This window comes from Eriocheir sinensis, unplaced genomic scaffold (assembly GCF_024679095.1).
Source record: "Eriocheir sinensis breed Jianghai 21 unplaced genomic scaffold, ASM2467909v1 Scaffold95, whole genome shotgun sequence".
NCBI lineage: Eukaryota > Metazoa > Arthropoda > Malacostraca > Decapoda > Varunidae > Eriocheir > Eriocheir sinensis.
This window is the reverse complement of record NW_026112330.1, coordinates 349,853-366,639: the sequence shown is the minus strand read 5'-3', so window position 1 is coordinate 366,639 and position 16,787 is coordinate 349,853. Positions and strand designations below refer to the sequence as shown.

Below are 16,787 nucleotides of genomic sequence, written 5' to 3'. Positions count from 1 at the left end.
ACTTACTATGGGTAATCCTAGACTATTGTTGCTTACTATGGGTAATCCTAGACTATTGTTACTTACTATGTGTAATCCTAGACTATTGTTACTTACTATGTGTAATCCTAGACTATTGTTACCACATTTGCCACAAAACCTTTCCTCTCTGGGGGTTCTGGTAAACCTCTTACAACAATGGGTAATCTGTGGTTATTAGTTCTAAATTTACAAAGACTTATTCTGTACAGCTTTGGTAACCTTATTAAGTAGCTTTGAAAAGAGAAACTGTCCTTATAAGTCACATAAGTACTGCATGATGATTTACTGTTGAATGCCACTCGGAGATCCAGTGATCCTTAACATTCCTCTGGAAAGCAAGTTTCAAGCAGTGTGTTGTGAACCTCTTGTTCCAGACACATCCCCGACATGCTCAGCTGAGTTGTTCAACAGTGATTTTATACTTCATCCTTGGTGATTTGTAACTATTTTCATTATGCATTTTAAAAAAGACATTGATACATTGCATAACAGTTTCTCTTGTTTACTGGAAATTATCCTTGAGTCAACCAAAGCCTTGTCAAACTATCACTTTGCTCTTAAAACTGCCCATGGTAAGACTACTAACACAACCACTACCAAAGCCGTGTCAAACTATCACTTTGCTCTTAAAACTACCCATGGTAATACTACTAACAAACTACCCATGGAAATACTACTAACACAACGTCTACCAAAGCCTTGTCAAGCTATCACTTGGCTCATAAAACTGCCCATGGAAATACTACTACTAACACAACCTCTACCAAAGCTCTGTCAAATTATAATTAGCCTCGTACCACTACCCATGGAAGTACCCAGAGAGTCTTATCCATTGTTGGCGTGTGAGGCCTGAACTCTCTGAGGATACTGACCCAGGCCTTTTTATTTATTGTATTTTTTTTTTTTTTTTTACATGGAGGCAGCTCAAGCACAAAAAAAAAAAAAAAAAAATAAAAAAAAAAAAGCTACTGCCTGCTCCCAAAATTAAAAACAAAGGCCAGAAACAAAGAGCGTATCGGAAGAGAGAGAGAGTGATACCCCCTCCTCTGGAGAAAGAATTCCGATAGTTAGGCTGGAGAGGAAACAGATGAAGGAGAAAGATTGTTCCAAGAAATATGAAGAGAGGATGAAAGTGAAGATGAGGGTTAACTCTTCACATGAGGACATGAGACGGTGTAGGGGCAGTGGGGGAGGGGAGGCATGCAGTGCAGAGGCCGGGGGAGCAGGCATGCGATTAGCAGTAGAGATCAGTCCCAGCAATGTCAGTCAGCCAGGCACTGTTCCCTACACGCTTCCCATGAACCTCTGCTGTGGGTCAGTGGCCACACCCAACACACTCATTATCCCTGTCAGTAATAGCAAACAGACCCCAAAAAGTGATGGAAATGAACTCTATGGAATGTAAGGGAGGCAGAAAACAGTGTAAAAGCTGCCATTGTTTTTTAAGCTGGTAATAGTTGGCATTTCTTCGTGAGGGAGAGCTGGCAATACTGTTTTTCATGCCCAAGGCAAGGCTTAGGTAGTCTTACGCTTGACAAATTAAACGGATCAATGAAAACTTTCAAAATAATAGGAATATTAATAATATGACACACACACACACACACACACACACACACACACACACACACACACACTAACATCCCTAGCACACACAGTAGCTAAAATAACAGTAGTAGCCTAGCACACTGACCCCCCATGACCTGACCTGACCTCTGCCGTGTGCATAACTAAACTCAATCCTCCCTGTCATCCCTGCCCTGTTGTGCCGTGTCCTCTGCTGCCCCGTGCTGCCCCCCCAGTGCCCCATCAGGACGTCATTGTCTCCAGTCATGCGGTCCAGCGAGTCACTGCTCTACCGCACGGCACTGACCCCAAGGACGTCCCGGTGAGTCAGTCCGTCTGTCAGTGAGGGACATAACCCCTGCCTGAGCTAACCCATCGCTGAGTCAGGCATTCATTATTTGTGTTATTTCAAGCCATAAGAGTAGCCTGGCATATGAGGAGGAGGAGGCATCCATCAGTTTACTCAAGCATTATCTCAAGAGCATAATGTAACATGAGATAATAAGGAGTCTGCAAGAGGCTGATAGGCCAACACAAGGCAGCTCCTCACTATCCATGAACTCATCTAACCTCTTCTACCCGGCCCTCACACCACCAAAGCCTTATTAACACCCCTTACTAATTAAAGCCCTTCATACATTTGTAAGCCTCCATCAAGTCTCCTCACACCCTTCGCTTTTCTAGAGAATGCAGGTTTAAATGTTTGGGTCTGTCCTCGTATGACAAGTTTCTCACCCCTAAGAGATTGTAACCCTTTTCCATATACAAACACAGGTAAACACACACACATTGACCCTTCCTGACCTGTTGTAACCCTCCACAGATCCACAGCAAGGACGTGGCCACCCCTGCCAAGTCCCTGGACACAGCCCCAAGTGTTCCCTGGTGGGCCATACTCGCTGGGCTCCTCCTCCTCCTCCTCCCCCTCACCCTGCTGCCGTGGAAGGTGAGGGAGAGAGAGAGGGACTTTGATCACTGTCCCAGGCATGGCCAGAGGAATGTTGATGATGAGGTCACCGTAGTATCTTTTTTTTCTTTCCTACTAATTCCTCCACCTCGGAAAAACTGAGCTTGTCGTCCGTGACCACACCAGTGTTATCTTAGGCTGGGATTAAGCTCATGAAAGTGTTATTCTCTCTCTCTCTCTCTCTCTCTCTCTCTCACACACACACACACACACACACACACACACACACACTTCTGGTCTGGGTCATCACTGTATCTATTCTTTCCAGTTTGTCTGAGGTACAAGTTGTTTCTGGCTGCCACAATGTCTTGGTGCTCCAGTAATATTTGTCTTCCATTCCAACACTTCTTAAATCTAAACCCAAGCTCTCTTATAACTTTCCATAAAGCTGTTCTGCCACCTTGAAAGTTTATTGGGGTTTCCTTGGCTTTCTGTAGCACAGTATTCATCATCATCATTTCCAGGAGATGGCCATGGCAGAAGAGCTTCCAACTTTCTCTATCCAGACACTCCCTCCTTGCCTGCTCAAAGCTTCTCAAAGATCTTTCCCCCCTCTCCCCAACGTACTCTTGCACCCTATCCCTCCATTTCACTGGAGGTCGTCCTCTAGCATTCCCTCCCTCTCTCTCACTCACATACACCCTTCTGGTCATCTTACTCTCCTCCATTCGCTCCATGTGGCCAAACCACTTTAAAGTCTGTAGCTTCACTTCTTCCACCACTCCACACTTCTTCCCTTCACCCCTGTGACACATTCCAAAACGCCTGTACACACTTTCATTACTCATTCCATCCATTCTACTCACACCACAAGCACTCCTCAAATAACTCATTTCCACTGCCTGCACTCTAGACCTCTGACTTTCATTCCAGGCCCACGTTTCACTTACATATGTGAGGGTTGGTACTATTATTGTCTTTCTCAAATCCCTCTTTACCTCCATGCTCACACTTCTGCCATTCATGATTCATCCCAAAGACCCTACCACCCTTCTTCCTTGCAATGCCCTTTCTCTTGTCTCTCCCTCCGTACCACCATGCTTACACATAACTGATCAAGATACTTAAACACATTGACCTCCTCCATTTCTTCACCATTCAAAATTATTTTGCATTCTTTTTCACATTCAATTCCCACTCTATATGGGCATACAAAATCTACAGCCTCACTTCTACTTCGCTCACAAACCATCACTTTACTTTTGTTGACATTTACTTTCAGCTTTCTCCTGTTACAGACACTATCAAAAACACTGACCAAATTTTGTAGGTCACTTTCATTTTCTGCAATGAGCACCATGTCATCAGCAAACAGTACTGAATTCAGTACCCACTTCCTTCCCTCATCGAACAGTCTTACTCCAACTTCTCCAACTTTGCCCTTCATTGCTCTAATAACACCATCCATATAAATATTGAATAACCATGGTGACATGACGCACCCTTGTCTTAGGCCCACTTTTATCTCAAAATGTTCACTTGTTCCTCCAGTAATTTTGACACATGCAGATGCATCCTCATAGAAAGACTTTATTGCACTAAGCAGTTTTCCTCCCACACCATAAATCTTTAAAACATCCCACAATGCAATCCAATCGACTCTGTCATAAGCTTTTTCCAAATCCATGAAGGCAGCGTATAGTTTCTTTCCTTTTGCTATTATTTTTTCTAGTACCATCCTGAAGGCAAATATCTGATCCACACATCCCCTTCCCTTCCTGAAGCCTCCTTGCTCTTCACTGATTTTCTCTTCTGTAAGTCTTTGCACCCTCTCTATTATGACTTTTCCATATACCTTTCCGGGTATACTCAGGAGACTTATTCCTCTATAGCTCCCACATTCCCCTCTCCTGCCCTTCCCCTTGTAAACTGGGACAACGATGGCTTTCGTCCAGTCTGCTGGCACCCCCCCCCCCTCCCATGCTACCTCACATATCTTGACCATCCATTTCACGACTTCATCTCCTCCACACTTCAACATTTCTGCTGTGATTCCATCAATTCCTGCTGCCTTTCCATTTTTTAATCTTTTTATTGCCTGATTTGCTTGTTCATATGTTATAGTTCTTTCCTTATATACTCCTCCTCTACCTCTACTCAAAACTGCTGCTGTTACAGCTGCTGGACGTCCATCCTCAAAATTCATTAAGTTTTTGAAATATTCTCTCCAGCTCTCCTTCACAGCTTCCCCGTCTTTCAACATCTTTCCATTCTCATCCATAACTTCATTTATTTTACTTGAGGAGATATTTTCTGCATTTCTTTCGTTTTTTCCTGTCTCCATATCTGTATTTATCCAGCTTTTCCTTAAAGTTATGCACACTCTTTGCCAATACTACATCCTCATTTGGTCTGCTCCAAACCTCCAGGTTTCTTTGCGGGAAGCTATATTTCTTTGTCTCTCAAGCATCTTCCCTTTCTCAATTGTGTTCCTGGTGTTTCTTCCTTCTCTTAGTAGTAACTAAGCTAACTAAGCTTGTTTTTGTGCTGTTAGAGATGGAGAGGCAGCTCACAAAAGGTACCAGAGCCTTTGCACTCCTGCTAACCATGATCTTTACATTTTCGCCCGAAATTGTGCAAAATCTATTCTTCAACTTACCAAAACCACTTTCATCCATGGCAAATGTCAAAACCTTGTTTTTTCTAATTCTTCCCGTGACTTCTGGCACCTAGCCAAAAATATCTCCTCCAACTTCACTTCTTCATCATTCCCTCCACTCCTTGACCCTGACGGCAGCACTGCCGTCTCATCGTCTCATCAGCTCTCCTCCTCATACAGATAGTCTTCTACCTCTCAAATTCCGCCGCTATGTTGCCTCTCTTTCTATCTTCTATAGATATTTTCATGCTGACTGCTCTTCTGAACTTTCTAACTGCATGCCTCCCCCCCTCCCGCGGCCCCGCTGCACACGACTTTCTACTCATGCTCATCCCTATACTGTCCAAACCCCTTATGCAAGAGTCAACCAGCATCTTCACTCTTTCATCCCTCACGCTGGTAAACTCTGGAACAATCTTCCTTCATCTGTATTTCCTCCTGCCTATGACTTGAACTCTTTCAAGAGGAGGGTATCAGGACACCTCTCCTCCCGAAATTGACCTCTCTTTTTGGACACTCCTTTGACTTCTATTCAGGAGCAGTGAGTAGCGGGCTTTTTTTTTTTTTTTTCTTTACGCCCTTGAACTGTCTCCTTAGTTGTAAAAAAAAAAAAAAATCTGTCTCTAAGGCTGAACTCATTATTCAAACTTTCTGTAACAACTCCACTCTGGATGATTCTGGGCATATTCCTCCTACTCATCCCCCCTCTGACTCCTTTATGCTTGTTATTAAGATTCTTGGGAATGATGTTTTCTATGCCCTCTCTGGCCTCAACTCTCAGAAGGCTTATGGACCTGATGGAGTGACTTCTGTTGTCCTTAAAAACTGTGCCTCCGTGCTGACACCCTGCCTGGTCAAACTTTTTTGTCTCTGCCTATTAACATCTACCTTTCCTTCCTGATGGAAGTACGCCTTCATACAGCCTGTGCCTTGTTATGGTAGGATATCAATGTATTATTATTATTTAATATCACCACGAATTAGGCATACAATTGTCAATGGAAAAACCCCACGACGGATAGATCACGCCACCTTATAGGAATGTCGTCCGTCAGTGTTTACCGTCTCAGTTTTGTATACTTAGCACTCCGATGGTGCGTGGAGGTCACCTTGACATACGTGACCGATTGTAACAATTATTTTCCAACCTGTAACTCGCCACTCCTTCACGAGAGTCCGACTGACACACAACGACAGTCGCTCTCGCTCCGTCGCTTCTTGTACATAAAGGCTACGAATATAATTCGCCTTAAGGAAGCTGAAGTCTTAATCAACACCCTTTAAACGCCCCCCGACAAGCCCGTTACATTTGGTTGGCAGCGGTCACCCCGCGCCTGTGCCTTCGCTACCTCGTTCTCCTCCAAGCCACGAGAACTCACCGCCAAACTCCGGGGACAGGCGTACAAGGGAAGAAGGAGTCAACGCACCTGCCGTCCGCGGCACCGCACCTGCCGTCCGCGGCAACGCACAAGGCGCCAGCTACAAGCATCTCACAAGTCGCCACCTACGTGCAACTCACAAGGCGCCAGCTACAAGCATCTCACAAGTCGCCACCTACGTGCAACTCACAAGGCGCCAGCTACAAGCATCTCCCAAGTCGCCACCTACGTGCAACTCACAAGGCGCCAGCTACAAGCATCTCACAAGTCGCCACCTACGTGCAACTCACAAGGCGCCAGCTACAAGCATCTCCCAAGTCGCCACCTACGTGCAACTCACAAGGCGCCAGCTACAAGCATCTCAAGTCGCCACCTACGTGCAACTCACAAGGCGCCAGCTACAAGCATCTCCCAAGTCGCCACCTACGTGCAACTCACATGGCGCCAGCTACAAGCATCTCACAAGTCGCCACCTACGTGCAACTCACACGGCGCCAGCTACAAGCATCTCACAAGTCGCCACCTACGTGCAACTCACAAGGCGCCATCTACAAGCCTCGAGCACACCAGCTATAAGCAACTCTACAGGCGTCCAGCCTACAAGCCTCGAGCACACCAGCTACAAGCCTACAGGCTCTACAGCCTACAAGCCTCGAGCACACCAGCTTCAAGCAACTCTACAGGCGTCAAGCCTACAAGCCCCGAGCACACCCACAGGCCTACGCAGCCGATAGCGAGGGCCACAATCTACAAGCCGCTCCCCCGCTTCTAGCCAGCACTGCTACGTACCCTGCAAGCCACTCCACGATACGGCAGAGGTATTCACACCTGCAACGAGGAGGCACGCCCCGCTGACCTTGGGACACCCCGCATGCCCCTCACTCCACAGCTGGCGGCACCACCGCCGCTGCCGGGAGCATCGGCCCAAACCTCTTCCGGCAAACAGTCAGCAAGGGTACCCGCGGACATCTCCCGGTGACTGCAAGCTGTTCCCACTACCGTTTCTTGCAAGGCGTCTTCTCAATAGGTTACACACCCAAGTCGTCTTATCTGCCACAGCCGCCCATCTCTTACTATAACAAGGACGACGCGGCCATCATACGTCTGGCGGCAGTGTACCAGCTCCCAGCCGCGCACCGCGGCCGCTCATTTTGCTGGGTCAGCAGTTTTTCAACCTCCATTGCGAGTCCTCCGATGTCAGCCCATCCCTCACCTCTCACCGCCGCTGTGGCCGCGGCCGAGGTTTCCTGACGCGCCTACAACGACTGCACGTCACCCAGGGCATCACAGGCCGTCGCCCTCTCCACTACATCTGCTGATTAATCTTGGTATTTGTGGATATTCCATTCTTGTCCAAATTTGCCGACTCGGCTCATTTTCATTATTATCCGTGCAGAGGCACGATTTTTTTTATTTCTGTGTTCCTAACACTGTTCTTCAGTCATAATTGTGAGAGTAACGTTCATTCGCATACGATATTGATTCTTTCTTATTGTTTGCTAGCGAGTCTATTGAGTATAGTGTGAGTTCCCTGATCAAATTTAATCTTCATCAGTGTGCCCTGCCTCCGTTTTCTTTTCACCGCTCGAGAGAAAACGTGAGCTTCAATGGTATACTCGCTTAACATACCACTTTGTTTATATAGTTATTCTTTCTATATATACCCATATCATTAGGGCATTCCATCTATAACCTTAACTTCTATTACGTCTAAACAGGCACCTTGCTATCCATTCTTTCTTGCCTTTTTAGGGTTTCAACGCAAACTATTCATTCATACACGTTCCGTTTATTGGTTCATATTTACAGCTATCAACATATGCTCCTATTTTGTAAATGATTTACACCTTTAACCAGTTGGCTCGTCCTTCAAGTGAAGAGGGACTGGAACACGATACCACAACCGGTGAATTTACTAAGGTAATCTTATGTTCAGGCACTCATTATTTATCAATTACAGGCCGCAGACTTCGTTCACCCCCGGGTTCGTCTGCACACTTACAACCCACTCAAGGTTCAAGGACACCCTCACCAGCATCCCCTCGCACCAGCCGCAGTATTACAGGCTCAAAGTAAGGTCTCTCTCACCTGTAGTTTTTGCAAACAATCAGGACATTCTGAACATTCTTGTTTCGCGAAACGTAGGGAATCAACACATTCAAGACGGGGCTCAGATAGGAGGTCAGGAGGTTACAGGGGCGGGCATCATTCATCACACAGGAACCCTAGGCCAAACCATCAGCGGAAGGCTGCCTTTTGCCATATCCACGGGAATTGTTTTCATGATTCAGACAGTTGTTCTGCAATACAAAAGGCCAAGGAGGAACAGAAGTACAAGTCCTCAGCGGACAGTAAACCACACTCCTCTTCTCAGAATAAAAAGACATGACTTCGTGACAGCCCCGAGGCGTACATCCAAGTGTCCCTTAAGGAAAATACTAATTGGGAGCAACTTGACTCCGTCATTGCAGACTTGGGACGGACAAGCATAATTGCCCTCCCTTGCAAGGTGGGCAACACTTCACTCACCTTAGCGGTTGACACAGGTGCCACAGTCAATGTCATATCCGACTCCGCTTACAGGTCACTGACACGACAAGCGAGTGGGGAAAATTGGCCGCTCCAAGAGAACGACCTGAATGTGGTAGGCGTGACGGGCACCACTTTGGGAATCCTTGGGCGAGTACCACTAACAGTCAGCTTACATGAAAAAGTATGTCCCTTTCGAGATTTCTTTTATGTCTCTAGCAGGTTTGCTTTACCTGTAGATGGGATCTTAGGATTGAACGCCATGAAAGACCTGCACATCGCCATAAACCCTGTAAGCAACGCGATCGTGTATCAAGGCCGACGCATACAGGGGATGGTCAATCCATCGCCTCTGTCAACTGTAATCTCACCCTCAGAGGTGGAAAATGACCAACCCACCACAGACTCAGGGGCTGCCACCGCCCAAGTGTCCCCTCTTACGGTCCAACCACACGAAACCATTGCAGACTTGTGGCGGACAGTAACGGCAGTCGTAGAAAGTCCTCATATAGTTCCGGATCGTGCTGCAAAACTTGTTAAAATCCGTTTGCCTAACGCCCCTCCGGCGGGCAGTGATGTGTATCGACGGAGTTCTCACGTACACCGCGTGACGGTGGAGGTAACTCTTGCAACAGTCAAGGAGGGAGGTTTTGCAGAGGCATTGGTAATAAACACGTCTGGATCCCCTGTATCCTTAAAACACGGTGTTCGATTATGCCAGTGTCTAGTGTGTGGGAGAAATGTCGCCCCGGAACCAGCTGAATACCCTTCAGCCCAAGTCTCAGGCATAACCTCGGCGTGTCAGGCTTCTCCCGAACAAGACACAGCTAATTTAGAGGCATTCCTGAAAGTTGCACACTATTCCGAAATTAAGCCAACCTTAGTCCAGCTTCTGGAACATTATCGGGGGGCGCTTGCTCTACCAGGCGAGCCGCTTGGAGTTACGCAGTGTGCTGAACACCACATTAAGTTCAAACCCAATACAAATCCTGTATATATCAATGCGTACAAGCTCCCCCACAGTCAGAGGGAGGTGGTGCAACAACTTATCTCTGAAATGTTAGAACAAGGTGTCATCAAAGAATCGAATTCCCCGTGGAATTCACCCTTGTTCCTGGTTCCAAAGAAAGACGGCTCTTATCGTCCTGTGATTGATTTCCGGCGTGTGAACACCGCGACCGTGGATGATCATTTTCCGCTTCCCGTTCTTCGAGATCTTCTGATGTGTCTCGGTAGAGGAAATAAAGTCTTTACGAGTCTTGATCTGGTCAGTGGCTACTGGCAACTGCCCATGGCCCCCGAGTCACGTGAAATAACGGCTTTCAGCACGCCTCATGGCCACTATGAGTGGACGAGGATGCCGTTCGGGCTCAAAGGAGCTCCCTTGACCTTCCAAAGGACAATGAACAGTATTTTTGGTGACTTGCTGGGCAACTCTGTCTATGTGTATTTAGACGACATCATCATAGCAAGTAAAGACGTGCATGCTCACATGGAAACACTAAAAGCAGTCCTACACAGACTTCAAGAGGTCGGATTAAAGCTCAAAATCACCAAATGTGAATTTTTAAAGCCTCGGATCAAGTTCTTGGGGCATGTCGTGGACGAATTCGGCATCCATACAGTGGACGACAAAATAAAGGCTATTGCCGAGTTCCCTCAGCCAACGTCTGCGGACAAGGTACGGTCTTTCTTGGGTGTCGCAGGTTATTACAGGCCTTTCATTAAGGACTTCGCAGCTCGCGCGAGTCCCCTAACCCATCTTTTAAAGAAAGACGTACCATTTCAGTGGCTCCCAGCTCAACAAACGAGTTTTGAGGATTTAAAGAAAGCGCTTACACGGGCTCCGGTCCTTGTCTTTCCGGATTTCAAGGACCCCTTTCAGCTTTGTACCGACGCTTCGGCCAGTGGAGTAGGAGCCGCGCTGATGCAAACAGATAAGTCCGGCAAAAAGCATGTGATAGCGTTCGCCAGTCGAGTACTTACAGCTCCGGAAAAGAACTATTCTGTTACCCACCTAGAGGCTCTTGCCATTGTGTGGGCTCTGAAGCATTTTCGTGACATTGTGATGGGGTACAAAATTGTGGTGTTTACGGACCACGCGGCCATAACTGATCTTTTCAAGAAAAAAAAACCTACACGGTCGTCTGGCAAGATGGTTCTTAACGATCCAAGCATACAATCCGGAGATAAAATACATCACCGGGAAAACAAATGTGGTCGCAGATGCCTTATCTCGGAATGTTCCGATAGGCGCGATTACCACCCCAGAGGTCATCCACAACTTCACTTCACCTGAGCTACACACTGCTCAGCGTGACCACCCTGTGTGGAAGAGGTTAATTTATGCCCTCGAGTCGGGAGACGAATCAAACCTTCCTGAATTGCCAGTTCCCTTTTCACAATTCTTCCTATCAGAGGACAACCTCCTTTGTCGGTCATGGCCAACCAAACCGGTACCTATAGACCAACTGGTCATCCCAGACATATACGTCCCCGTGACGCTTAAGCTGGTCCATAACACACCCATTGCGGGTCACCCAGGAAGAGACAAGACGCTATCTGTCACCAGACGAAAATTCTACTGGCCCACATTACGGGTTGATGTAGACAAACATGTCGCACATTGCGTCGTTTGTGCTAAGCACAAGGGGTCCGTCAAAGGGCCAGCACCTATGTTGCAATACCCAGTACCAGAGGCGCCATGGGATGTTGTTAATATAGACTTATTACAGCTCCCCCAGAGCCATCATGGCTCGCGCTACTTATTGGTGTGCGTCGACCAGTTCTCTAGGTTTCTAGTTCTAGCGCCTCTCAAGGACAAGACAGCCACACGCGTGGCCCATGCCCTCGTGACTCACGTGTTGTGTCCACATTCGTCTCCTCGAATTCTTCTGAGTGACAATGGCACCGAGTTTAGGAACTCAGTATTGAGCGAAATATGCGCTCAGTTTAACATCACGCAATCCTTCATCACAGCTTACCACCCAGCTGCTAATGGGTTGGCGGAGAGGGCTAATAGGAAAATCTTACAGGTCCTCAGGCCTATCGTGAACGATCTCCACGATAATTGGGAGGATTGGCTATCGCATATAGCCGCTTCCATAAATACGTCGGTAAACGACTCTACGGGGAAGTCTCCCTACTACATCTTGTATGGGGTGGAGAAACGTCTTCCGTACGACTTCCTTACAACCCCACAGCAACCTCTCTACAACATTGATAGGTACGCACAACAGCAGATGCATATGTTTTCCAAGATACACTCAGAAGTTAGGTGTACGTTAAAAGCTACGAAGGTTGAAATGATGTCAAAACAACACAAACAGGCCGTCCTGGTGAATTTAAAAGAGGGTGACACAGTCATGATTAAGCAAGCGGAAAGGAGTTCGAAACTGGGGGCTAAATTTGTGGGTCCTTACCGAGTTGTTCGGAATGTCAGGGGAAATCGGTTCTAGGTTCTCGAGTCGAATAGTGGAGTCAGTCTAGAAGTTCACAGTGATCGTCTGAAAGTAATTCCCTCACCTTTGGACCTTGATATTGGTACTTCCCCCTCAGAGTCAAATGTTCAACAGGATAATCCCAACACCCATAGCTATAACTTGAGACCACGGGTTTAGATACTTCATTCCCACCACTTTCAGATCATGATGTTGCGTTTTCTGATCATCTTGTTGTCCCTCGGCTCCCTGCTTGCAACAACACCCATCCATCTGAAGCCTGGTGCCCTCACGGCACACATAGGAGAGGTCTTCCTCATAGAAGATGTGCTCCTCGTAAAATATCCATATACTTCCTTGACCAACACCACGGACACAATCAGGATAGTCTCAGAAAAACTACTCGGCATGGCAGACGCCATCCGGGCTACCAAGACTAGGGAATCAAAGGCTCCTTCTAGTACCAACTCTCTGACTCTTTTTCAACTACTGGAGGATAGGATTCTGTTCTTACGGGGAAAAGTTGATGAGGTAAACATGGATTATAGTTTTCACTCAGTTCACTCTCGGGTAAAGAGGGGGTTGCTCAACATCGTTGGGTCCGCCTCAAAGTTCCTTTTAGGTACGGCTACCGACGAGGACGTTCGCGATTTGCGGGACCACTACGCTCATGTACTTTCCTTTGCTGCTCGAAATCGCAGGGTGATCAACGCCAATTGTAGAAAACTTGCGCAATTGCATACTAACATTGAGGAACTGCTAGAGCAGACACATAAGATGGAACAGATCGACCAGGTGAATCAGTTTCTCCTCCTAGATCAGGCCTTGCATGTATTGGAAAACGTCATTAGCTCCGTCGCAACGGCAAATCAGCAGGTTATTAGCAACATGGTTGATGCAGCGCACGGTAGAGTCACACCTGCCTTGTTCCCTCTACACGATTTGAGAACGACTGTCCAGATCGGGTATCAAAATTATAGCCTGACGCCTTTATTCACCCCGGACATGAGTCAATATTTTTACCCCTTGATTGAGTCCAGCCTCACCACTGATGCCATAATCATTCATGTTCCCTTTCAGACGGCGGACGTGTTTGAGGCACACGAAATTGTCCCGTTCCCTTTTTCGGCAAAGGACAGTGTGTTGGCCCTGGACACGTCCCGTCTCTTGTTCTAATCGCGAAGGATTTCGCTCTGTATTCAACGGGTAGCTACTCACTCTTGCAGTATTGCAAGGAGACGGTCTTTGGGCGATTCTATTGCTCTGCGTCTCTCTTTGCCTTCCTTCCAGTTCGGGGAGGGGTATGCGAGATCGCCCTCACCCGCGTGAACGCGTCTGATGCTCTTTCCCTGTGCCCTTACAAGCAGCTAACACCAACGCCTGTTTTCCATACGAACTTTCAGGGTCTGCATTATTTTTATTTCCCTCAGTCCTTCTATGTATCGGTCATCTGCCCGGAGAGTACCACTTCTCAACGGGTTACTGGTCACTATGCCATAGCGGAAGCATGCTATATCCGCTCCACTAACATAACAACGTACCCGTCCCGGATTCGTCTGGTTTTCACGGCCAATATTTCCCATCGAGTGTTTCCTCTACGGTCTCTCGATAACATTCACTTCTCCAGCATCTCGTATGTGACTAATTCCCTTAATTCATTGTCTTTCGCGAACAAAACAGAGTTTGCGGAAACCCTGGAGGAAACGCTGCCTGATTATTTGCATCTCCCCTACCTGTACCCTGGATTTTTTGTACCAATGTTTCTGATGTTCGTCAGTCTCGTCGTCATGTGCTACCTTATTAGGAGAAACTCTGTCCTGCACGATTATTTGGTTGTGCAGACACGGCGACTGGATGCAGGGAGGCCACTGGCAAGGTAGTTTTCCTTTTCTCAGACAAGTCAGGGGACAGAAACCTGGCTGCTCCTATACTTAACATTGTACTGTGTTTCACTACTGTATTTTTTTTTAGGAGCTCGATCAACGTTTCATTGTCTGTAACTATGCCAGTTGATAGTTTCTTATACATGTGTCCTTATATTTATCTTTTGAGAGGTTTCTTATGTTTCATGTCACACACGTTGTGGTTTCCCTCTCCCTATTTATATTATAATTCCACATCTGTTCTTACATAGCCAGTGTTTTAATATAATTGTATCATAGGCAGTCTGCTTGACAAACTCCCACTATGTATGTTCGTGGTACCTAGACTGCTATTTCGATTTTTATATATCGCGAGGTCGCGATCACTGGTAGGTGACCGAGCAGTGTTATGGTAGGATATCAATGTATTATTATTATTTAATATCACCACGAATTAGGCATACAATTGTCAATGGAAAAACCCCACGACGGATAGATCACGCCACCTTATAGGAATGTCGTCCGTCAGTGTTTACCGTCTCAGTTTTGTATACTTAGCACTCCGATGGTGCGTGGAGGTCACCTTGACATACGTGACCGATTGTAACAATTATTTTCCAACCTGTAACTCGCCACTCCTTCACGAGAGTCCGACTGACACACAACGACAGTCGCTCTCGCTCCGTCGCTTCTTGTACATAAAGGCTACGAATATAATTCGCCTTAAGGAAGCTGAAGTCTTAATCAACACCCTTTAAACGCCCCCCGACAAGCCCGTTACAGCCTAAGAAGGGTGACCGTTACAATCCCTCAAACTACCGCCCTATAGCTTTACTTTCCTGTCTATCTAAAGCTCTTGAATCAATCCTAAAGCACCTTTCCACTTCTAACCTTCTATCTGATCGCCAGTATGGGTTCCACAAGGGGCATTCTACTGGCGATCTTCTTGCTCTCTTAACCGACTCCTGGTCATTCTCTCTTAGCCGTTTCGGCGAAACTTTTTTCAGCTGTGCTAGACATATCGAAAACCTTCGATAGAGTCTGGCACAAGTCTTTGCTTTCTAAGCTGCCCTCTTTCGGATTCTATCCCTCTCTCTGTTCCTTTATCTCCAGTTTCCTTTCTGGCCGTTCTATCTCAGCTGTGGTAGACGGTCACTGTTCTTCCCCTAAACTTATCAACAGTGGTGTTCCACAGGGCTCTGTCTTATTACCCACTCTCTTCCTGTTATTCATCAATGATCTTCTTTCCTTAACAAACTGTCCTGTCCACTCATACGCTGATGACTCCACTCTGCATTATTCAACTTCTTTCAACAGAAGACCCTCTCAACAGGAATTACATGACTCCAGGCTGGAGGCTGCAGAACGCTTAACCTCAGACCTTGCTAGCATTTCCCATTGGGGTAAAATAAATCTTGTGTCCTTCAATGCCTCAAAAACCCAATTTCCCCACCTATCAAGTCGACACAATCTTCCAAACACCTATCCCCTATTCTTCAACAACACCCAGCTGTCACCTTCTTCAACACTAAATATCCTCGGTCTATCCATAACTCAAAATCTGACCTGGAAACTTCACATCTCCTCTCTTACTAAATCAGCTTCCTTGAGGTTGGGCGTTCTGTATCGTCTCCGCCAGTTCTTCTCCCACGCACAGTTGCTGTCCATATACAGGGGCCTTGTCCGCCCTCGTATGGAGTTTGCATCTCACGTGTGGGGGGGCTCCACTCACACAGCTCTCTTGGACAGAGTGAAGGCTAAGGCTCTTCATATCACAGCTCTCCTCTTACTGATAGTCTTCTACCTCTTAAATTCTTCTATCGATATTTTCATGCTGACTGCTCTTCTGAACCTGCTAACTGCATGCCTCCCCCCCTCCCGCGGCCTCGCCACACGCGACTTTCTACTCATGCTCATCCCTATACTGTCCAAACCCCTTTTGCAAGAGTTAACCAGCATCTTCACTCTTTCATCCCTCACGCTGGTAATCTCTGGAACAATCTTCCTTCATCTGTATTTCCTCCTGCCTACGACTTGAACTCTTTCAAGAGGAGGGTATCGGGACACCTCTCCTCCCGAAATTGACTTCTCTTTTGGCTACTCCTCTGTACTCTTTTTAGGAACAGTGAGCAGCAGGCTTTGTTTTTCATCATTTTTTTTTTCTTATGCCCATGAACTGTCTTCTTTGCTGTAAAAAAAAAAAAAAAATCCTCATTGTCTACTTCTTCCATTTTAATCAATAATTTATGAGGCGGTGGCTGAATGGATAGCGAGACGGCCCCGTGTTCAGGAGGACGCGAGTTCAATCCCCGCCCGGTGCCACCAAGCTGGGATTTTTCAGCCGCCGCCGAGTGGCCTAAAACTACCCACATGCTGTCCAGTACACCACCTATCAACCCGGACTCTAGATTCTAGGATTAAAGA

The 16,787-nt window shown here is 46.8% G+C and overlaps 1 protein-coding gene across 1 annotated transcript; it reads left to right on the top strand.

Annotated features, from left to right (window-relative positions):
* The first annotated feature begins 7,721 nt into the window (after positions 1–7,721).
* LOC126994997 (uncharacterized) lies at positions 7,722–15,140 on the top strand. Its single transcript, XM_050854266.1, has 3 exons — positions 7,722–7,860; positions 8,493–8,604; positions 12,706–15,140. Exon 3 carries the CDS (start codon positions 12,709–12,711, stop codon positions 13,675–13,677), a length of 969 nt encoding a protein of 322 aa, XP_050710223.1. The 5' UTR covers positions 7,722–7,860; positions 8,493–8,604; positions 12,706–12,708; the 3' UTR covers positions 13,678–15,140.
* The last annotated feature ends 1,647 nt before the right edge of the window (positions 15,141–16,787 follow it).

Bases quoted from the DNA above. Each gene is read 5' to 3' on its own strand.
- LOC126994997 (XM_050854266.1), top strand. From the start codon at position 12,709: ATGATGTTGCGTTTTCTGATCATCTTGTTGTCCCTCGGCTCCCTGCTT.